Here is a 21,879-nt window from a genome sequence, read left to right as displayed (position 1 = left end):
AATATCACCTTTGTAGACTAAAACTGAGAGTTGTCTCAAGATTAACCCATAAGTTGTATAACTTATTTAAATTGTGACCAAATTGAATCGCAAAAGTTGTCTTCTTTTAAACACTGACTTATTTACAACAACTAAAATAAATTCTACAGAACTCATTGAGCTCAAGTGAAAAATTCAACAGAATAACAATTTAGTTAAATTGAAGAAAAGTGTTTGCTAAAGTTCAGAAGCTTTAGGAAGAGAGCATTTACAACATCATCATGTCCATACAGGTAGAACATTTCTGACATCCAGTCAATGAGTGGACTCTCCGATGAAGAAGGAGCTGACATGTTCATGTTGTTGTCATGTCCTTGTTAGCCAGAAACAATTAAATTAACTCCTTCACCTGTTATTCTCATCCTGTCCTCGAGATTCCCTCAGTGTTGACCATATTTATCATAAACCTGAATAGAGGACCGACATTAACAGTAATAATAATCAACAAGCAACAGAAAATCAAGAACATAAAAGCACTTATTCATGTTCAAACGTATTAAATCCCACTCCTTCGTCCTGTGCCCTTAGCTTATTATTACCTCCCTAAAACTATACTCAGAGTAAATAATCAATATTCTAATAGTGTATTTGTTTTGTTTGATGACATTAGTAACTGCCATATGTGTTGACCTGTTTGTTCTTAAACCATATTGGCTGTCAGACAATAGTTTCAGCTTTTTTCTAAATGTCTCGTCAGCATCTCAGAGACGAAAAGCAGGTCTGTAGTTTGTAACGTGATACTTGTTCTCGACTGGAATGACTTTGGGTATTTTAATTTTATTTGGAAATGGACCCGTTTTAAGTGATAGATGACAGATGTAAGTTAAAGGTTTAGAAATCTCCAGTCAGATAACCTTTCATGCGAGTCAGCTTGTTTGTAATACCTCTACATATGTTTCTCTTCAGAGACAGCCTCGTGAGCTTTATGGATAATGTGCTCTTATTATATAATTCTTTAAATAGCTTCAAGAAATGTTCATATGCGTCATCCACATTTTTTTTTTAATGACGTACTGATTTCCAATTCTTTGTCGGTAATTCATATTTGAACGTGTTTTCCGCTTACTCTGATCTGAGGAGTCTTGTTTCTATAGTTAGTAGCCTAGATAATAAAAACTGGTCACTGACATTAATTAGTCTAGCATGTTTTTACTCTCTCACTCTGTACTGCAGTGTCTGTGTCAGCCTCAATCTCAGGTCCTCTACCAGAGTCGTGGGAGTTTCAGGGTTCTGCGGAGTATCTTTGCTGGACTGAGCTCGTCTAGACTAGTGTGTATGTATGTATATATATATGTATATATATATATATATATATGTGCACATGAAAGTGTGTGTGCAGGATCAGCTCATAAAGACAGTAGATAGTTTAACTGGAGCACAGAGCTTTTATTAGGACTGGAGGTTCATCATTAGTCTGCACTCTGGCTCGGGGTTGCAGACTCCCACTGTGTCAGGGTCAGTACTCCTCACCTTCCTCCTCGTCTTCCTCGAACGAGTCCACGCCCACCTCCTCGTAGTCCTTCTCCAGAGCGGCCATGTCCTCCCTGGCCTCAGAGAACTCGCCCTCCTCCATGCCCTCGCCTACGTACCAATGCACAAAGGCCCTCTTGGCGTACATCAGGTCGAACTTGTGGTCCAGACGAGCCCAGGCCTCGGCGATGGCGGTGGTGTTGCTCAGCATGCAGACGGCCCTCTGCACCTTGGCCAGGTCTCCTCCAGGAACCACGGTGGGAGGCTGGTAGTTGATGCCCACCTTGAAGCCAGTAGGACACCAGTCCACGAACTGGATGCTGCGTTTGGTTTTGATGTTGCCGATCGCCGTGTTGACGTCCTTGGGCACCACGTCGCCACGGTACAGCAGGCAGCAGGCCATGTACTTCCCGTGACGGGGGTCGCACTTCACCATCTGGTTGGCCGGCTCGAAGCAGGAGTTGGTGATCTCGGCCACAGTCAGCTGTTCGTGGTGGGCCTTCTCCGCGGAGATGACGGGGGCGTAGGTGGCCAGCGGGAAGTGGATGCGCGGGTACGGCACCAGGTTGGTCTGGAACTCCGTCAGGTCCACGTTGAGGGCGCCGTCGAAGCGCAGCGAGGCGGTGATGGACGACACGATCTGGCTGATGAGGCGGTTGAGGTTGGTGTAGGATGGGCGCTCGATGTCCAGGTTCCTGCGGCAGATGTCATAGATGGCCTCGTTGTCCACCATGAAGGCACAGTCGGAGTGCTCCAGGGTGGTGTGCGTCGTCAGGATGGAGTTGTAGGGTTCCACCACGGCCGTGGACACCTGAGGAGCCGGGTAGATGGCGAACTCCAGCTTGGACTTTTTACCAAAGTCCACCGAGAGCCGCTCCATGAGCAGGGAGGTGAAGCCCGAACCAGTTCCTCCTCCGAAGGAGTGGAACACCAGGAACCCCTGCAGCCCTGTGCACTGGTCCGCCTGAAGAGGGAAGGTCTAATGTATCAATCCACACTGCGCCAGAACCAAAACAACAGGAAATCACAAACAGTCAAAGCTGGCGGTGCAAGGCAGGATGTCTGGAACGTTCCCCAATAAGATGAGACTCCGTAGAATTGAGAAGCGGAGGGTGGAAGTGTTTAGAGTTCTCATTTTCATTTCACAATTTAGGTGGAAAAGAAGAGCCTGTGCCTTTGCGCTCCTCTACTCAGGACTGTCCGGCCTGCTCACCAGTTTTCGGACGCGGTCCAGCACCGAGTCGATGTGCTCTTTTCCCACCGTGTAGTGACCGCGGGCGTAGTTGTTGGCAGCGTCCTCCTTCCCTGAGATGAGCTGCTCCGGGTGGAACAGCTGCCGGTATGTTCCAGTACGAACCTCATCTGAGGAATAGAGGAAGTCAATCAGGAGGTCAGCGCTGAAAAAAAACTGTTACACACACGCTTGAATTGACATATTCAGTACTCATTTTAGACGATTGAACTCCTCCGCCGCTGATTCGCAGCTCAAACCTCACCAATGACGGTGGGCTCCAGGTCCACGAAGATGGCCCGAGGGACGTACTTCCCGGTGCCGGTCTCGCTGAAGAAGGTGGTGAAGGAGTCATCGTAACCCCCCGATGGCTTGTTGGTGGGCATGTGTCCGTCGGGCTGGATGCCGTGCTCCAGGCAGTACAGCTCCCAGCACGTGTTTCCCATCTGGACGCCGGCCTGGCCCACGTGCATGGAGATGCACTCGCGCTGCGGGGAAATAAACACCGGAGCATGAAGCAGCTCCTCGCCTGCGGGCCAGTGGGGGTTGCGCTGTGTCTGTTTACAGGCCACAACTCCACACTAAGAACCACCACTGACCAGCAGGTGGCAGCAACATCTGGAAGGAATCATCTGCTGTAAACACTGGAACAACACTGATGAGCCAGTAACTGATTTTTTTTTTTGTCAAACTCTGTTATAGTTACTGAAGTTTCAGCTCCTGACAGCAGGAAGCTACTATACACACCCACCACAATAAGAGTCCAGCTACATCAAAGCTTTTTTTTTTCACTTGCAAAGAATTCGCCTTTACAAAGCACGTGGTTGACCTTTGACCTGCTTTTATGTGGTTGTAAATCGTCAGCTTCAAACGTCAGAGTGCACATCTGTTCCACAGATGACAGGAGCAGAATATCTGTGGAACATCTGTGAACTTAAAGACACAAGATCCATCATGAAATGTATTTCCTTGTGACGAGAAAAGGTTTGTTCTTAAATATTCCAAGGATTTCAACTTAAAAGCTTAAAGGGGATTTAAAAAGGGCAGCTTTGTTTTTAATTATGATCCCATGACAACCCCCCTCGAACCCTCCCCCAATGGGCTCGTGATCGAGGCCATGGTGTCAGCAGCTATTCTGAGAGGGACAAACTTCAGCTGTTTGCAGCTGCTGGAACAGGAGACACTGTGGGATGTTCATGGACAATGGGAATTTGCAGCAACATGACCAGTGGCCTGTTCGCAGCAAGTTCCCCCTGCTGGTGGGATACGGGACATTGGCGTTGATCGAAACAGCAGGAAGTGGTTAGCCAACTCCAAACTCTAAACCTTCACTTCCCGTTTGAGGCAAATGAGAATTATGAGGAAACAACATGTTCCTGTGTCGCATTGAGCTGTAGAGTCAAACCAGGCCGAGCAGGTTCATTCCTCCGATGTTATCACAAATATGTGCCGGAGCAAACAAGGCGCAGAGCAGCAGAGGTTTAAAGCTGAAGGACGCCACATCGGCATTACCACACATGGAAACACTTGGCCTTTCCTGGAGCTGCTGTTTGAAACCCGAGTTGTCAGGGGTCAGACTGACACTGGTGGGAAAACGAATGCCCGAGACCAAAAAACAAATCTAATGTTGTTGATTTAAATGCGAATCTTTTACACCAAACAAATGCAACATCAAAAAAGTTGCGGCTACTGACACATGAACTGATATTGACACAAAAAGCGAATGCTGTTGACATGAAAACTAAAGCTGGTGACAACTGTTACTGACCTACTAGTTCATGCTGGTCATGTGAACACGACTGTTCCATCTGTTGCTTGTGACAGAAAACTGTTATTGAATATTAACTAATAATTTTGAAACACAACCGATGCTTATGACATACAAACTAGTGCTGGTGACCTATGAAGAGCCATATAAAGTATGATTCAAACAGGAAGTGGTCACAGCAGCACATTACAAGCTACTTTTGGACCTTCTCTGGGTGTCGAGTGACTCGGTCCCCCCCACCAGTACTAACTGGGGCTGACTTACACTAATGCTGAGTAGTAGTAACCAGTAATGGGATTACTCACCATGGTGCTGCTGGGATTGTCCTGTTTGTACAGTAGAAGAAGAAGAAATCTGCAGATTCTCACAGTTCACCTTCAAAGAGATCGCTGTGAGTTGAGTCCTCCAGAAGTGCCACGCTCACTCTTTTATAGAAGGAGGAGGAGCAAGGGGAGGAGGAGTAAAAGGAGAAGGAGGTAGAGGAGAGGTTGAAGAAATAGAGGAGGAGCAGGAGGAGGAGCCACCGACAGCTGCAGTTGTAGTGTAAGTGATGCCTCCTGTTGTGTTTTTTCAGCAATCTGTCCTCATGTTGAGTCAAAGTTGCACAGTAAATCACTTTTCATGAAAACAAACATACTAAAACCCATTAAATGTGTTGTTTAATGTGTTTTTGTTTAACGTGAAGAGGTAAATTACCCAGGATGCTCTCCAAGACTCCTGTTTTGCACTGGAGTGCCACAAGGCCACGTGCTGGGCCCATTTGATATTAAAGGTTTAATAGTAGTGTAAAAAAAAAAAAAACGTTTAAAATTAGGATCACATCAAATATAAAACCGAAATTTGAATGGATGAAGAGAATAAAGATGCTTTATGAAATAACGTTTGAGAAAAATCTTTAAAACTTTAAAAATGAGGTCACAAAGCTGGTCAACATTTGAATTAAATGTGGTAAAATAGAGACACATGAGCATGAGCTTTTGAAAAGCTTCAGATTCCAGTTGAAAGCGGTTCAGATGGCGTCTGAGCTGAGCTGTAAAACAGTTAAAACTGAAATCTATAAGAAACTATAAAAGTTTCGTGCAGGGCCAGATTATCAGATGTGTCCTGGAGCCGTCAATCATCTGCAACGTGTGTGTGTGTGTGTGTGTGTGTGTGTGTGTGTGTGTGTGTGTGTGTGTGTGTGTGTGTGTGTGTGTGTGTGTGTGTGTGTGTGTGTGTGTGTGTGTGTGTGTGTGTGTGTGTGTGTGTGTGTGTGTGTGTGTGTGTGTGTGTGTAAACATGCTGATAATCCTCAAAGCCCCTGTAAATGGCCTCCTCCTCCGTGCTGCGTTCACAGGCTGCTGTTCCTCACATGTTGGAGATGTTCTGCTGATACCAAGAAGCCGCTCGTCTGCTTGATGTCTTCGCTCTGTGAAACCCGCCGCCAGGAGCCCACCACTCTGAACCAGGTTCACGTTCACTCAGTCATTCATTCACTTTAAGTGTTTGTTATCTGAATTTGTGGTATTTTCGAGTTTTGCTCCTGCTGTCTGTGGAGCCGTTTGAACACTCACATCAAGAATCATTTGCGTGTTTTAAACAAAGTCCTCAACTTCAAAATTTATTTTTTTTAATCACCAAACACTAAAGTCTTTAAACACATGCAGACAAACCCCCAGGAGAAATGTCCCGATGTCTTTCAATGCTTCTGGGTTCAGGCTTAAAACGCTGAAGAGGGTCTTCCGGGGGTCCTGTGTGTCCTCTAATCCAACGCACTGATTCAAGTGTTTGTCCTGTTAGTGCAGAATGCTAATTGGAGCTGAAGATGAAGCTTGGAGGTCCCCGAAGGCCTCACCCTCAAAAATAAGAACGTGTAATCCCTCCAATTACTGAGTGATGGAGAGATTACCATCGATTCTGAATCAAACCAAACCCACAAAGTTTTCACAGAATGAAGAACAGTGACGAGGCCTTCATGGTCTGTAGGAACTGTGGCCAGCGGCAGGAAGTGACCCGTCACAACCCCACGAGGTGAATCAGACATTTGGAATGTGTAGGAACCCATCTTCCTCCTCCTCCTCCTCCTCCTCAACTTCCTGTTTGGACATTTGTGATGCAAATGATGCATTCATGGGATTTATCCTTCCTCTGACATGCAGGATGTCGGAGTGTTTAATGTCGCGTCACACCAAAGGACTGAACAAAGGCCACACAGCATCATGCACACACTCAGATCAAAATGTGGGTTTTCTTTTGGTTATTCATCATTCAAAATTGACATTTATTTCATGACTAATGAGTATTATGAATAAACCTTAATTGTGGATAACGTTGAACAATTTATTCAAACAGTTAAAAAAACATGCAAAACTTGTTTCATCTGCAAACTTAAAGATTAAAGCTTTAATACATTGTGACAATAACATGTGATTAAAATCTGTAATCATAAAAATAAAGAGACGACTCACTCAGTCAGTTCACAACACGGTACTTTATTGTTGAGCTCATGACACAGACAAGTAGTTAATTCTTCTGAGTGTGTGTGTGTGTTTTGTGTATGTTGTGTGTGTGTGTGTGTGTGTGTCTAGAAAGGCAGTGTATCCAGGAAGAGCTGGTCTATGATTGGTGGTGGAGGAACCAGGTCCTCCAGCTTCAGGTAGAAGATCCTCTGCAGGCCCTGGATGCACAGCGTGTGCAGCCTCTGCAGCAGCCGGGACAGCTGATCCGGCCGGGACCGGGACCCGGAGCTGAACCCGGACTTGGAGCCGGACTCAGATCCGGAGTCCCCGGCATCCTTCATGCAGCGCAGCACATGTCTCCGCAGCTCCTCCACCTTCCTCTGCTCCTTCAGACCGTGACGTTCTACAGGTTTCACACACACACAGAGCCACAATTTCACAGAAACACCACAATCAAACGATTCTTGTAATTGTTTTTAATTTATGATACCAAATATACACAAAAACAACAATTGTTAAAAAAATACCCCGAAATAGCACAAAACAATGTTCGATTACTAAATATAACAATAACAACATAGACAATAACTTCGATCATGATAAACAAATAGACAATAACTACAATTAAAAAGAATAACTGTGGCAATACGGAACAACATATACAACAATGATAATGATAATAATAACATATCAGCTGATCAACATCTGGAAAGAATTCTGTGCCAATATTTAAATATATTAATAAAAATTCATAAATCCAATTTACTTGTGTGTGTTATGTGTGTTTTTCTGCCCTCTAGTGTACTCTAGCGTGCAACAGCTTCCTGATTCTGATGTATCAGATATGAAAACGATATCAATTAATGTCATTCTCCCAGATGTGAAATACTTTGGTAAATATGAGCTCTCAGAAACATCAGCAAATATTCAACAAATGACAGTGAAAGAAACACAAGTTTAAGAAAATGACATGATAGTAATGTTTGACAATGGCCATGAGAGTGTTGACCTGTGAGCAGAGCCAGGCTGCAGATGCAGGAGAAGGACGTCACGTCCAGGTTCATCCTCTGCAGCTCGGAGGAGAATTGTTCGATTCCGTCCATCCACTCGCCGAAGCCCCGCAGCACCTGGAGCCGGTGCAGCACGGAGCCGTCACAGAACACCAGCTCGCCCTCAGCGGGCCGGCACCTGGAGCACAGCACGGGTGAGTGTGTGTGTGCATGTGTGTGTGTGTCTATGTGTGTGTACCTGTAGCAGAGGCGCAGCACGAACAGCTCCAGGAAGGAGGAGAAGAAGAGGAGGTCCTGGTCGTGTGTGTGCAGCATGCTGAACCCGGGCACCTTGTGGGCCCAGCGCCGGGTCACCTCCATGCAGCGGCTCAGCAGGTCGTAGAAGCGCCGAACGTGCTGCCCGTTGTCTCCCGCCGGGCTGCAGGGACGCTCCATGAACTGGGGGGGTGAGTGATTGGGGGGGGGGGGGGGGGACATGGTCAGCTGCAGCTCCACAGTCTGGAGCTGTGGGACAGTGAGAGAGCAGCACCTGGGAGTAGTCGAGGCGTGAAGGCAATGGGTTCGACTCCACGTGGGCTCGAACCAGAGCACTTAGCAGGGACCCCCCGTCTGGCAGAGTGTCCCCCCCACCCCGAGGTCTGGAGGGCAGACGCCCCCGACGACCCTTCAGACCATCGGTCCTCACCACTGCAGGCCCGGGGAGACAGAGACAGGGGGGGTGAGAGGGACCTGTGGTGGTGATGCGTTCAGGGACCTGGGTTAAGCCGGGTTACCTTCTCTCACCATGCCCACACTCAGACACTTCTGGAAGCGACAGTACTGACAGCGGTTCCTCCGGCGTTTGTCCACTGGACAGCTCTGAGCGGACACACACACGTACTGAGCATTCTTCTGCACTGTACGCTGCACACACACACACACACACATACACACACATTTGTCTCAGTGTCTGAAATTACAGATGGCAGATAGTTACTTATTATCCATCGCAAAACAAAAAATTTAATAATAATGTTTTGTAGATTCAAACAAAAGCTCAAATTTTTATTTCCAGACAAAAATGTTTTTTGGGGTTTTTTTTCAAATCTTCAGTCAGCCTGAACATTTTCCTTCGAGGCTGTAGTTTCTGATTTGTGCAGATATTAATTTCTCTGAAGTGATTCCTGGGTTGTCCTTGCTGTGATGAGCAGCCTGTTGAGGTCCTCTGAGAACCATCAGACATGCAGCAGGCAGCCCGGGCCAGTCTGGGTAAATACAGGCTCGTGGTCATTCATAATTTCACAACGTACCCATGAGAGATGGAGCTGTGTGCGTGTGTCTGTATTTTAAACGGTTCAGTATTTCGCATTAAGGCTTCACCATGTGAGTGAAATCCCTGACTTCTGAATGACTTGAACAAAATACATTTTAATGTTAAAACTAGCAAACCAACAAGATTTTATCACAATAACATTATTTTATATTCTGTTTTCATTTAACTGTTTTATTTGGCGGCGATTTCTTCAAATAATGTAATAATTCATGTAGATGTTTTCTCAAAAGTTGATAAAATTGAGACAAATGAGATTAAATACGAGAAGGAAGGAGTAAATGTAGATTACCTCAAATATTAAATCCATCTGAACGTTTCCTAAAACGCATCTGTAATCGGCCTGATCTCAAATAAACGCACCGCATAGTCTTTCTTTAAAACAAATCAACTTTGGAGTTTAGAATACAAAATCTATTTTTTAAATAGAAGCATACAAACAGTTCATAAAACGTCTTGGATTTGTTTTCCCGTGTGTGGAGGGATGAACGAGGCTGTGCGTAAAAGGCGCGCGTAAAGTGAGCTCGGGAACGAGGCTCTGAACGCACCTTGAAGAAGCCCTTGCAGCCCTCGCAGGTGCGCACTCCGTAGTGCTGACAGGCGGCGCTGTCCCCGCACACCGCGCACAGCCCCTCCGCGCTCCCGCACCGCTGCGGGGGCAGGGGGAACCCCGCGGGACTCTGCGGGAGTCTCATGGACGCCTGCGCGTGCTTCGGGGAGAGCAGCGAGAACCGGGACAGCGCGCCTCTCCGGCGCGCCGCGGCCGACAGACAGTCGTGGCGGAGCGCATACACGGACCCCGAGTTCTCCCACAGCGGCCCCCCGGGGCCGTGCAGGCCGAATGGGTGAGCAGAGGGCTGCCGGTAGAAGTACACTGAACCAGGGGGGTGCAGCAGCTCTTCGTGCCGGTGACGCTCCTCCATCTTTACGCACGGCGGATCCGCCGTTGCCGGCGCCTGGAAAACGCACGGCAGCTTCACGTCGTACCCGCAGCCGTACGGTTCCCCCGGGGGGTCGAACACGGGCCCCGAGGTGGCCGCAGAGAGTTCGCTGTTGGTCAGATCCATGCTGAACTTGACGAATTCCGGCGTCAGGAAATCGGAGCGGCGGTCCGCCGCAGCGCACTGCGGAGCGGAGCCACACGCGCTCTGCACGCAAGGCATGGTGGCCCCCCAAACACCGGGACCGACCCCCACGCACCGGCCGGGGAGTGACGGGTTCTGCGAGGAAGAGAGTTTGATGTCCAGAATGTAAAGAGGAACCAGGACATAAACAAGAGGATATAAAAGAGTTTAGGAGAACCGACAGCGACAACAAAACCCCGAAAAAAGTCCAAAAAGCAGTTTGTTTTGAATATTGTGATCTTTAGTCATAAAAAAAAACAGACACAAAGAAGAATCAACAGTTCATTCTTTGTGATATTTTACCAATTAAAACTGTTATTAATGGTGTGTGTGTTGTTTAATGTTTGTTTTAAACGCTGTATGCGTCTGTTCCTTTAAGTTGTGATTAATTTATGTATTTTAAGTGTGACTTTAGTGTATTTGGTGTACATTTCTAACGTTACTGTGAAAAAACTATTATATTCAAAATATGTTTTCTGTTAATTTCTGATCAAGTCTGTATTTCTGCCCAGAAATGTAATCTATTACTCAGAGGGAGAAGTGTCACGTAGCAGATTTTACCTGCAGGTTGTATCTTCCGCGCGCTGACACCAATACACACAGTCCCGCTGAAGGAAATGTGTGGGGTTTTTCATGAACGAGCGGAGAGGAGGTGAAAGTATCCAGTAGTGAGTAATCCCATGACTGCACCCGCAGTGTGCGGGAGAAACACGCAGAACGAGCCCTGAGCTCAGCCCGCAGACTGACTCCCGCACCATCCCACAGTGAGCTTTTGTTTTACGCGCTCCCGTGGCTGAAGAGCCGGGCACGCGCAGAGGGGTGGTGGGCTGCGTGATGTGTGTGATTTGATTTTCTATTCTTTTCCTTTTTTCTCTTACAGTTTTGAAATTGGGGTGTAAACAAATAATTACAAATCCCAAAAAATTGGGACGTAGGAGTGTCCCAGATTTTTTTTTTTTTTTTGTGAAATAACAAGTGTGTGTCCAAACTTATTTTGGAATGGGGTAGAAAATAAAATGGGGAAGATTGATTTGTGTATTTGTCTTACTTGAAATTTGAAAGTTTCAAATGGCAGTTGCTCTCTTTTGCATCTTTTTCTCCTATTCAATACAGCCCTTTTGCTTTCTTTTTAAATTATTTCATTTTTCCCCTTTTCTTCTAAGTTATTACGTCTTTTTTTTGGCTTTTAGATATTGTCTTCAAATTTGTTGTCGTTTTTTCTTGCTCAATTTTTACCATCTTTATTACAACTTTTACATGCTTATAATTTTCGCTCCATATGTTTTCCTTCCTTCTATTTTTTGTTTACATCGTTCCTTTTTATTTACATTTCTTTAGACCATTTCACAACCCTTTGACGTCATCGCCAAAGTCCCGCCCACTCTGCCCTCCGATTGGAGGATCCTTCCTTGCTACGTCGATTCCCATTGGCTGTGCGCGCCGCCGCTCGGCGTCGCCGCGCTTCCTGGTTGTAGCTGTCGGAAGCAGGTCCGAGAAGCCGGAGGTCCTCGGAGCGTCAGCGGCTTTCCTGCGTCCCCGGAGCGACACCGCCGGCAGAAAAGCTGTGAGTTCGCGTGCCCGTCACGTTTCAAAGTCGCTCCAAACTGTGCGTTTTATGTCAGAGAGGCGAAAGCCGCGCATCGCTGTGTGATCGCCGGTAGAAGACGGCGTCTCCTCGGGGGTTCGGACCTGGTTCCTCCTGTTTGGGCCTCCTCACGCGCAGGGATGTCAGAGTGACAGCTGCTGTCAGTAGAAACAATCCCTACGAGGAGTGTACTTCACTTAATAACTTACTGCCCCGCGGGGTGAACTGCACCTTCTGTTTCCCCGACAGACCTGTTGATCAGGAGCTGGACTGATGTGTGAGGCGTTCAGGTACCAGCAGCTGGAAAGCCTCGGTAAACACATACCGTTCTGTGTGTCAGTGAGGAGAACAGGTTGAAGGAGCCCGAGGTTTATTGAATACAACACAGAGTTGGCATGAGCTGATCTCAAGGCAGACTGATGGCCACAATCCGAGGATTAATTTCCGGTTCCCAATCTCTGGTCCTTGGACCCTGAACGTGACGGAGAAGACAAACACTGGGACATGCCCATTGTCATTATGTTCAAATTCCTCAAACAAGCTCTGTTACCGAATGTACAACATGTGGAACGGTGCCACACGCTAACGACATGTTATAACTGTAGAAATTCTCTTTTGACCTTGAACACGTCATGTCATATTTAGTTTCTGTCAGTTTCTCACAGTGCTTTGGTGATTTTAATGTAGACTGAGAAGTGTAACTTTTCCAAACTGGTAAAAGTTCCAAGTTCCCGACTCCACGATTGCCCCACGATGTTGCCTGTCTGCTCCCTGGTGCCCCCCGGAGGAGACCCCCAACATGTTGTGACACAGGCGAACGTGGAGCTGAGGCCCAGCCGTCCGTCCCTCTCTCTCTCTCTCTCTCTCTCTCTCTCTCTCTCTCTCTCTCTCTCTCACACGCACACACAGATGGAGGGTGTTTCTGCGTGGTGGTGTGGTGAAAGTAGTGCTGCCTATTTTGGTGGCGTGGTGCTGCCTGCCGGAGGTCATTAACCAGAGCAGACTGCACGCTGACATTTCGCCATCTGTGCCTTGCACAATGAAAATGTATTAGAAGCTGCTGCTGGCTGTGTGTGTGGCTGTGTGTGTGTGTGTGTGTGTGTGCGCGTGTGTGTGTGTGTGTGTGTGTGTGTGTGTGTGTGTGTGTGTGTGTGTGTGTGTGTGTGTGTGTGTGTGTGTGTGTGTGTGTGTGTGTGTCAAGAAGCAGTGCCTACGTGAAACTCACTTCATGTTCTGAATATGCTTCTGAAAATACAGCTGAGTCATATATACATTGTGTGTGTGTGTGGTGTGTGTGTGTGTGTGTGTGATGTGTGTGGGTGTATTTATAGTTGGGAGCAAACTCATTTGCCCAAAGGTCGGGTGTGCCCAATTTTCCTTCTGTAGTTCCGCCTGCCTCCCTATCGGACCCCACCCGTCCTTCACCCGTCAGCTGAATGTAAGCCCCGCCCCCTGTCCTCCGACTGCAGGTCTCATGGCGTTCAGGAAGGTGTTGAAGCGTGTGGCGGTGGTCTGCGGTGGGGTGGCAGGCGCCACCTTCAGCCTGTGGCAGCTGCTGGAGTACAAGAAGACACAGGTAATCTCAGTGTCTGTGTGTGTGTGTGCGTGTGCGTGTGCGTGTGCGTGTGCGTGTGTGTGTGTGTGTGTGTGTGTGTGTGTGTGTGTGTGTGTGTCAACGTGTCCTGGCTGGTTCTAAGAATGCGTTTCCACTGGAGTGTTTGAGATGTTTCAGCAGCCGCACACAAGAAGCAGGAAGTCGTGTGACACGGGCAGCCGAGGATTCTGGGGAATGTTCACACACTTACCGAAAATGTCACTTGACTGGAACAGATTACTCCCCTCCACACTGTAGTGCTGGTAACCGTGGCGCAAATTGCTTTTATTGTGGAAAAAGGCCACGGCCCCAGACAGCTGTGACCCCTGACCAGCTTTATTTCAGGCTCAGCACAACATGTGACTTCTCTTCCTTCATCCTTACTTGCATTGAACTCTTTTAAAAAGCTCCACGCCAGGAAGTGGGCGGGCCTGATGGCGGGGAGCGTCTTTGCTCCCCCTGACCTCTGACCTCTGACCTCTGGCCTCTGGCGCGGCGCAGTGTGCTGCTGTCAGGTGACTCCCTGTGGTCTAACGTGACCTCTTTGTTTTGTGTCCCGGTGGGTGTGCCGATGTCGCCGCTCTCCGTCCTCGCCGCAGCCCGGCTCGGTAAGCTCGCCGCCGCCCTCATCAGGCTGATTGTTTGTACAATGGCTGCTAATCACACACGCCTGTAATCACTGCTGATGATCCGTCCTGTCCCCGCATTTACAAACGCACGTTTAACGCGCACGGGGCCGACTGGCTATCAGCCGCGCGGCGCCGCTCTCTGACTTCCTGATTGCGATGGGCTCACGGGCGTCATCACGAATAAAGACAGAGACAATGATGCGATCACGGTCGCAGATCAACGCCGGGCCTCCATCTGCAATTCAAATGCTGCATTAGCTCGAAATCAGGTTGATGCAATCAATAACCAACCCGAGCCCTCGTTAGCGATGACTTCTGCTGAACTGATCACGCTCTGCATTCTCCTCCTGTCCGCATGCTGTCCACCTCTGCTTCCCGTTAGAGACGCTCCAGCCCGTCCGCATGCTGTCCTCCACCACCCACTGCTTCCTGTTAGAGACACAACTTCCTGTCTGCATGCTGTCCATTGCTGCCTCGTTTCAAAGAAGCTACTTCCTGTGAGCAACACTTACCTGTGAAGCGTTTAAAGCCACACATCCACCCGAAAACGCCGTCTTCAACTGTTTGTTCTCTTTTCTATTCCTTCTTTCTACATTGAATGGAAAATTTAATCTGGTCTAATTAGACCTGCAAGATTAAGTCATCTGTAACCTGTACTTGTAACAGGAACTCGTACCAGCAGCGTGTGTGCTGGTACATGGGCAACGTCCCCCGAACGCCTCCGAGGAAGTGTTGCTGAGGTCCCCGAACGCCTCTCAGGCGGAGTGTCGCGGTGACGTGGAGCTCCGTGCTGCGTTCGGGCGCCGCGTCTCACTGCGTCTCTGCCTGTGTGTCCCCTTAAGGCTCGGCTAGCTCGCGTTGCCGCGGAGGCCGAGCTCAACGTTCCGTTCGCCGATGAGCTCCCGTCGCGGCGCGCCCAGCTGGAGACGCTTCGAAACACGCCGGAGTTTGACGTGCTGGTGGTCGGAGGCGGGGCTACGGGGACGGGATGTGCCTTAGACGCCGTCACTCGCAGTAAGTTGCGCGCGCCGAGGCGTAGAGGGCGGCTGAGGCAGGTGCTCCAACCGGACTCGTCCTCCTCCGCAGACCTGAAGACGGCGCTGGTGGAGAGGAACGACTTCTCGTCGGGAACCAGCAGCCGCAGCACCAAGCTGATCCATGGCGGCGTGCGCTACCTGCAGAAGGCCATCATGCAGCTGGACTACGAACAGGTTCCTGGTCAATTAGCGTCACAGGAAGTTCTGTCATACCTCGTAGCTGCCGCCGCTTCCACACAATAAACGTTGCTCATCTTCATTCCCGCAGTACATGATGGTGAAAGAAGCCCTTCATGAGCGAGCCAACCTGCTGGAGATCGCCCCTCACCTCTCGGCCCCGTTACCCATCATGCTTCCTGTTTATAAGTAAGAGTGAGCGTGTTTCTGTGTATGTGTGCGTGTGAGAGGCGTTGGTGACGGTGCGGTTCCCAGGTGGTGGCAGCTGCCTTACTTCTGGGCTGGGATCAAGATGTACGACCTGGTGGCGGGGATCCAGTGCCTGAAGAGCAGCTACGTCCTCAGCAAGTCCAAAGCTCTGGAGCTCTTCCCCATGCTCAAGAAGGACAAGCTGGTGGGCGCCATCGTTTACTACGACGGTGAGTCCAGCGGCGAGCCAGCTGTGCACGTCAGCCGAGATTCAGCATGCGGCCCCCTGCGACTTGACCAAACCCCCCGTTGACGTGTCCTGCAGGCCAGCACAATGACGCCCGCATGAACCTGGCCATCGCCCTCACTGCCGCACGCTACGGCGCCGCCACCGCCAACTACACCGAGGTGGTCCACCTGCTGAAGGCCAAAGACCCGGTCAGCGGCCAGGACAAGGTGCGCGGCGCTCGCTGCCGCGACGTCATCACAGGTGAGCCTCGCCGCCTCGACACATCTGGCCCGAGAGGGTTGGAGACATTGTGTGACTGGACGGAGATGTTCTGTGAGCTGATTGGTGTGTGGCTGTGATGTCACAGGGGAGGAGTTTGACGTCAAGGCGAAGTGTGTGATCAACGCGACCGGCCCCTTCACCGACTCTCTGCGCAAAATGGACAACCAGAAGACGGAGAACATCTGCCAGCCCAGCGCCGGCGTCCACATCGTTATCCCCGGATACTACAGGTAACCTAGCAACCAGCACGTGGTGTGTTCAGGGGCAGCCGGGAAATGACTAAGCTCTATCAGAGCACTCTCAAATAGGATTTTCAGGAATAACAACCATCACAGTTCCCAGTTTCCTGAAAGCACAAAATGTCAGACGTAAATGTGATGGTTGTCCTTTGACCTCTGGTTCCTCTCGTGTCAGTCCTGACAACATGGGTCTGCTGGATCCGGCCACCAGCGACGGCCGGGTCATCTTCTTCCTGCCGTGGGAGAACATGACCATTGCTGGGACCACCGACACGCCCACCCAGGTGACGGCCCACCCCATCCCCGGAGAGGACGACATCAACTTCATCCTGACGGAGGTCCGCAACTACCTGAGCCCCGACGTGGAAGGTGGGCTCCCAGTCGGCGTCCATGACCAGAGGCGTCCGTGTGAGACCGGTGATGGCTGACCGTGTGACTGTGTGTGTGTGTGTGTGTGTGTGTGTGTGTGTGTGTAGTGCGCAGAGGTGACGTCCTGGCGGCCTGGAGCGGCATCCGTCCCCTGGTGACCGACCCGAGCTCGAAAGACACTCAGTCCATCTGCAGAAACCACGTGGTCAGCGTCAGCGACAGCGGACTGGTCACCATCGCCGGTCAGTCCGTCACTCGCCCTCTGAGCCCGCCCACTCCGCCGCGCTGACCTCTGCTCCCTGTGTTCAGGCGGGAAGTGGACCACCTACCGCTCCATGGCGGAGGAGACGCTGGACGCGGCGGTCAGAGTGCACGGCCTCCGGGCCGAGCCCTGCAAGACGGTGGGCCTGATGCTGGAAGGGGCCAAAGGGTGGACCCCCACCCTCTACATCCGCCTGGTGCAGGACTACGGCTTGGAGAAGGAGGTCAGACGGAAAGTTGTGATTTGATTTGAAGGGAGTAAATCTATGAAATCATTGTTAAATATATGAGTTTACACACTTCCTCCTCCTCAGGTGGCTCAGCATCTGGCCTCCACATACGGCGCGAGAGCGTTTGACGTCGCCAAGATGGCGCAGGTGACGGGTCAGCGCTGGCCCATCGTAGGAAAGAGGCTGGTGTCAGAGTTCCCCTACATCGAGGGCGAGGTAAACCACTGCCGGATGCGTGTGCGCTCGCGCGGGTAATCTCTTAGCGGGCGCAGTGTAACGTGTCCGTCCTCGTCCAGGTGACCTACTCCATCAGGGAGTACGCCTGCACTGCCATCGACGTGCTCGCTCGGCGGACTCGTCTGGGCTTCCTGAACGTGCAGGCGGCCGACGAGGCGCTGCCGCGCATCGTCGCCATCATGGGCCAAGAGCTGGGCTGGAGCCAGGAGCGGAGGACGGTACCGGGTCACGCTCCCTCTGCTCACAGGCACTGCAGCTGGCGGTTATTTTGGTCAACCTGTGGTTGTTTGTTCTCAGGCGGAGCTGGAGTCGGCGAGGAGGTTTCTGTACTATGAGATGGGCTACAGATCCCGATTCGAGCAGCTCACAAAGACCTCTGAGATCAACCTGGACAACCAGGAAGTGGCCAGGTAAATATAAACATACCGTGTTTGATCTGCGCTGAACATAAACGGACTGTGTTTAATCGGAGGTAAATATTAACAAAGTGTTTCTCGTCAGGTACAAGAAGCGTTTCCATAAGTTTGACAAAGAGAGCAAAGGATTCATCACCACGGTGGATGTGCAGCAGGTGTTGGAGGTGAGTCTTCCTCTCCTCTCCTCTCCTTTCCTCCTGCCTCCTCTTTGTCAATTCCTGTCCTCTGACTGCCCCCTGATGGTTACTTGTGACTCTGCAGAGCATCAACGTTCACATCGATGAGAACGCTCTGCATGAAATCCTCAACGAGGTCGACTTAAACAAAAACGGACAGGTGGAGATTGACGAGTTCCTGCAGGTACACACACACACACACACACACACACACACACACACACACACACACACACACACACACACACACACACACACACACACACACACACACACTGTCAGCTGAATCATGCAGATTGATGGTGATATTCTCCAGGATGAATGAACAGAAGCTGTGAGCTTCAAGTCCAAGTCGCGTGTGTGTGTCTGTGTGTGTGTGTGTGTGTGTGTGTGTGTGTGTGTGTGTGTGTGTGTGTGTGTGTGTGTGTGTGTGTGTGTGTGTGTGTGTGTGTGTGTGTGTGTGTGTGTGTGTGTGTGTGTGTGTGTGTGTGTGTGTGTGTGGCTGCACATGAGAGCAGAACGTCACGAAGAGGAAGTCTGAGGTCAGAACTCACAATACAGAGAGGTTCTGCCTCAAGGCACCCTGGATTACTGCTGCAGCCTGATAATGACACAATGTGTGTGTGTGTGTGCGTGTGTGCGTGTGTGTGTGCGCACGCCTGGGCTGCACGTGGACGTCTCAGGCAGCTCAAACAGGTGGAGTACTGGTGTTCAAGAACTGTGGTGGGAGAAGAAGACTAAAAGTGGTGTTAAAGCTGCACCGAGTCTCAATAATAATCATAAGCAGCCACTTTGTTTTGATTTCTTTGAGCTTTATCGATTCAGCTTTAACACCCAGGACTCAACACCTGGTGCCGGTCTGGTTTCAAACATGGAGGGGGATTTGGAGGCGGGGTTTGGATTTGGAGGCGGGGTTTGGGTTTGGAGGAGGGGTTTGGGTTTGGAGGAGGGATCTGTCTCCTACATTGTTCCATCTGCCGCTGCAGCGCTCGGACTCATCTCTATTCACTGACTCATGTTGACTCAGTCGGACTCGTTTCCTTGATTCGTCGTGAATCGCTCCGACTCGTTTTGAATTGCGCTGACTGACTCGCGACCTCTTCGGGCTCGTTTTCCCACACGGACTCTCCGACTCGCCGTGAGACTCGTTCTGACTCGTTCTGACTCGTTCTGCTCCCCGTGCAGCTGATGAGCGCCGTGAAGAAGGGCCAGGTGTCCGACAGCCGACTCGCCATCCTGATGAAGACGGCCGAGGAGACTCTGGACGAGCGGGGTCCGGTGACAGTGGACCGTAGTGGGGGAGGAGTCTGAGCCAGGATGACGTCATGGCAGTGGGAGGAGCTTATCTGTTTGACGTGAGGCCGATGTGACGACGAATGTCTGTCTCCTCATGATCCATCTATGTGCTTTACTTCTTTTAAACGACTTTTTTCTTGGCTCTTTCGCCGCAGCGCTGCATCACACAAAGACGTGTGAATGTCTTTTAATCAGACACTGCTAAATGCTAATGCTAATCCTCCACACCGGTGCTGAAGCTTGTGAACGCGACAGGATAAAAAAAACTAAATTCAGAGAGGAAAGTCACACTCCAGAAAATATTTTACATGTGCAAATGCTGTTAGCTAAAAGCTAACTAGCAGTTTTGAAAAGAGCGTAATGGTTGCAGCTGCAACGGGTTTATTTATGATAAAGATTTTGTTTTATTTAAAATGTTTTATCCTTTTAAATGTTGCATATGATTCAGGTTTTTAAAATGTGAGAAAGCAAATCAAGACAAGAAAAATGTTTCAAACAACAAAGTGTTTTTCTGGGACAATTTGAACTCATATTTAACTCTGTGGTTTTCAAGATTCAACAACAAATCATTTAAACAGTTTGAATGTTTTATCCTGCTGAGAGAGACCTCCACCCCCTCCTGCTGTATTTCCTTCTTTGATTTCGTGAGATTTTTTTCTATTTTCTGATTATTTATTCTTTTTACGTCACTTTGAGAGATTTATTTTCTTCACATTAAACCAAGAACTTTTTCAATCACTGACTGTATTTTCTGTCTTTAATCTGTGTTGAGTGTTTTGTCCTTTAAGGACAGTTTAGAGTTACATGAGAGATGTAAAGAAGAAGAGCAACGGCGCCACCTGCAGGTCCAACATGTCTGGTAAGTCGGTAAGAGCAGATTGAATCTGGAGCTTCCTGTCACTCTTCCACACATGGTGTTTTACAAGCTTTCAACAAAAACTCACTTAGACACGAATTCCTCCAAAAAAAAAAGTTTATGTACTTTTGGAAAAACAAAAGTATGAACGTGTGTACGAGAAAAACAATTGTATAGAAAAACTTTATATATATGAATACAGAAGAAAAATGTCGTTTGATTTGAATTGCAACAGAAAAAAAACTACAAATAACCTCCACGTTATTTGTGAGCAAACCCAGTCAAATGGTGTTTTCAGGCCCTCACAACTGTTATATTTGGATTTACTTGTCTCACCCATTGTTGTGATCTGATTCAGCTTGGATTATGTATGACCAAAACCTTATTTAATAATAAGATTGATTTCATTAGAAAATAAAAAACAAAAACCTACACATTTGTTTAAAGCAGCAGTGAGGACAGTTAGTTGAAATGACAGATAATTATAAATGATTAGAACAGCGGTCCAGATTGTCACCAGTTGAGAATGAAACTGGATGATTCACATCTTAGATGTTGAGACGTTTGATTGTAAACACCGGACATAAAGACTTAAATACACCAGGATCAACAGATCAAGGGTCAAAGGTTCTAGTTGGTGTATAGCATCTCGCTTTGGAGGGTACAGACAAGTGAGGGTTAAAGTCCTGCTCACATACATCTATAAACTCTTTGATGATAATGAAATGTGTATCTTATGACATATTTACACAAAATGGATTATCTTATTCAAATAAACCCAAACAAACATATAAGTCATATATGTAATTAGTATGCCTTAAAAGGAGCAGGAAGAAGAAAAACGTATTTAATCCCACACCGTCTCCAATATTCAATCTTGGGGAAGGTGTAGGATTAAATAATTTAACTTGCACTGCATCTGAAAGTCGTACTTTTACCTCGTTTACATTGTCGTTTGAGAACTTTTTCTCTGAAGGACCAAAGAAGCAATGTTAAGCTGAAGCGAATGTTCTCATTTTAGTTATTGTAGTTTCAAATTCTGACCACCAGAGAGCGACCGTCCCCTCATCACAGCTGTTTCAAGCTTGAATTGTTTTATCACTTTTCAGTCTATTTTTTATTTCCTCTAAATTTGGACGCAATTATCTTTACTGCCGACTCCTTACATGTAAAAAAAAAAAAACAAGGCGTCGTTATTCATTTTTAATTTAGAATTGTTTTCGTGGTCCAGAAAAGCGACATTCCAATAAATAGCTCCGCGATTGGATGAGAATTACAAACATGTACCATTCTGACACCTTATTGGTTGGAACGATCGGTCGCGTTAATGACGAATGGTCGAGCCAATCAATCCCGTGCATTATGCAAATGAGCCACGCGAGCGCCGAAGGAAGTGGAGAGGTCGAGTAAAATCGGCTACCGAGCTAAATGCTAAAGCTAAACCGGAGAGAATCACCGACACACGTTGTGTTTACATCCAGGAAGGTGTCCGACTGAGAGGAAGGTGCTGGAGCAGCGGGCAAGTGGAGCTGCACGCGACCGGAACTGCGATCCAGTGAGTGAAGAGCAGCACGTGCTGACGTGACGTTAGCTGCTAGTGGTGCTAACGAGACGTTAGCTGCTAGTGGTGCTAACAAGCACAAGTCACCTGGTCAGGCAGCAGGTTAAGATGTTTGTTTATCTGTGCA

General features: G+C 48.6%; 3 protein-coding genes across 7 annotated transcripts; 1 reads left to right on the top strand and 2 right to left on the bottom strand.

Moving 5' to 3' along the window:
- Positions 1-1,404: 1,404 nt before the first annotated feature.
- LOC308147631 (tubulin alpha chain-like) lies at positions 1,405-4,951 on the bottom strand. The gene is made up of 4 exons (XM_080519906.1): positions 4,814-4,951; positions 3,006-3,228; positions 2,723-2,871; positions 1,405-2,473 (listed from the first exon to the last, which is right to left on the bottom strand). The coding sequence occupies exons 1-4, from the start codon at positions 4,814-4,816 to the stop codon at positions 1,496-1,498; spliced, it is 1,353 nt and encodes a 450-aa protein (XP_080376032.1). The 5' UTR covers positions 4,817-4,951; the 3' UTR covers positions 1,405-1,495.
- A 2,120-nt stretch (positions 4,952-7,071) lies between these two features.
- LOC308147806 (nuclear receptor subfamily 4 group A member 2-like) lies at positions 7,072-10,428 on the bottom strand (the record flags this gene model as incomplete). Its single annotated transcript, XM_080520139.1, has 6 exons — positions 7,072-7,349; positions 7,956-8,134; positions 8,186-8,394; positions 8,486-8,643; positions 8,730-8,859; positions 9,814-10,428. 6 exons carry the CDS (start codon positions 10,426-10,428, stop codon positions 7,072-7,074), a joined length of 1,569 nt encoding a protein of 522 aa, XP_080376265.1.
- Positions 10,429-11,825: 1,397 nt separating this feature from the next.
- On the top strand, positions 11,826-20,073 carry gpd2 (glycerol-3-phosphate dehydrogenase 2 (mitochondrial)). Of its 5 annotated transcripts, none has more exons than XM_080520066.1 (17): positions 11,826-11,953; positions 13,444-13,550; positions 15,040-15,211; positions 15,284-15,408; positions 15,503-15,600; positions 15,667-15,830; positions 15,926-16,090; positions 16,197-16,341; positions 16,526-16,719; positions 16,827-16,961; positions 17,029-17,204; positions 17,295-17,426; positions 17,507-17,665; positions 17,745-17,857; positions 17,949-18,027; positions 18,125-18,223; positions 19,225-20,073. In XM_080520066.1, the coding sequence occupies exons 2-17, from the start codon at positions 13,449-13,451 to the stop codon at positions 19,348-19,350; spliced, it is 2,184 nt and encodes a 727-aa protein (XP_080376192.1). In that variant the 5' UTR covers positions 11,826-11,953; positions 13,444-13,448; the 3' UTR covers positions 19,351-20,073. The 5 variants fall into 5 exon arrangements, with proteins under 5 accessions (XP_080376192.1, XP_080376191.1, XP_080376189.1 ...); XM_080520065.1 differs by having other exon boundaries at positions 13,444-13,559; XM_080520063.1 differs by lacking the exon at positions 11,826-11,953 and adding an exon at positions 14,168-14,694.
- The last annotated feature ends 1,806 nt before the right edge of the window (positions 20,074-21,879 follow it).

The sequence above is a fragment of the Blennius ocellaris genome (assembly GCF_963422515.1).
Source record: "Blennius ocellaris genome assembly, chromosome: 24".
NCBI lineage: Eukaryota > Metazoa > Chordata > Actinopteri > Blenniiformes > Blenniidae > Blennius > Blennius ocellaris.
This window is presented reverse-complemented; position numbering and strand designations above follow the sequence as displayed.

Coding starts and splice junctions, on each gene's coding strand:
- LOC308147631 (XM_080519906.1), bottom strand. Junction 2,872..3,005: donor CCTGGAGCCCACCGTCATTG/GTGAGGTTTGAG, acceptor TCTATTCCTCAG/ATGAGGTTCGTACTGGAACA. Junction 2,474..2,722: donor TGGACCGCGTCCGAAAACTG/GTGAGCAGGCCG, acceptor TTCCCTCTTCAG/GCGGACCAGTGCACAGGGCT.
- gpd2 (XM_080520063.1), top strand. CDS start 14,506: ATGACTTCTGCTGAACTGATCACGCTCTGCATTCTCCTCCTGTCCGCA. Junction 15,409..15,502: donor TGCAGCTGGACTACGAACAG/GTTCCTGGTCAA, acceptor TCATTCCCGCAG/TACATGATGGTGAAAGAAGC. Junction 18,028..18,124: donor ATGTGCAGCAGGTGTTGGAG/GTGAGTCTTCCT, acceptor GTGACTCTGCAG/AGCATCAACGTTCACATCGA.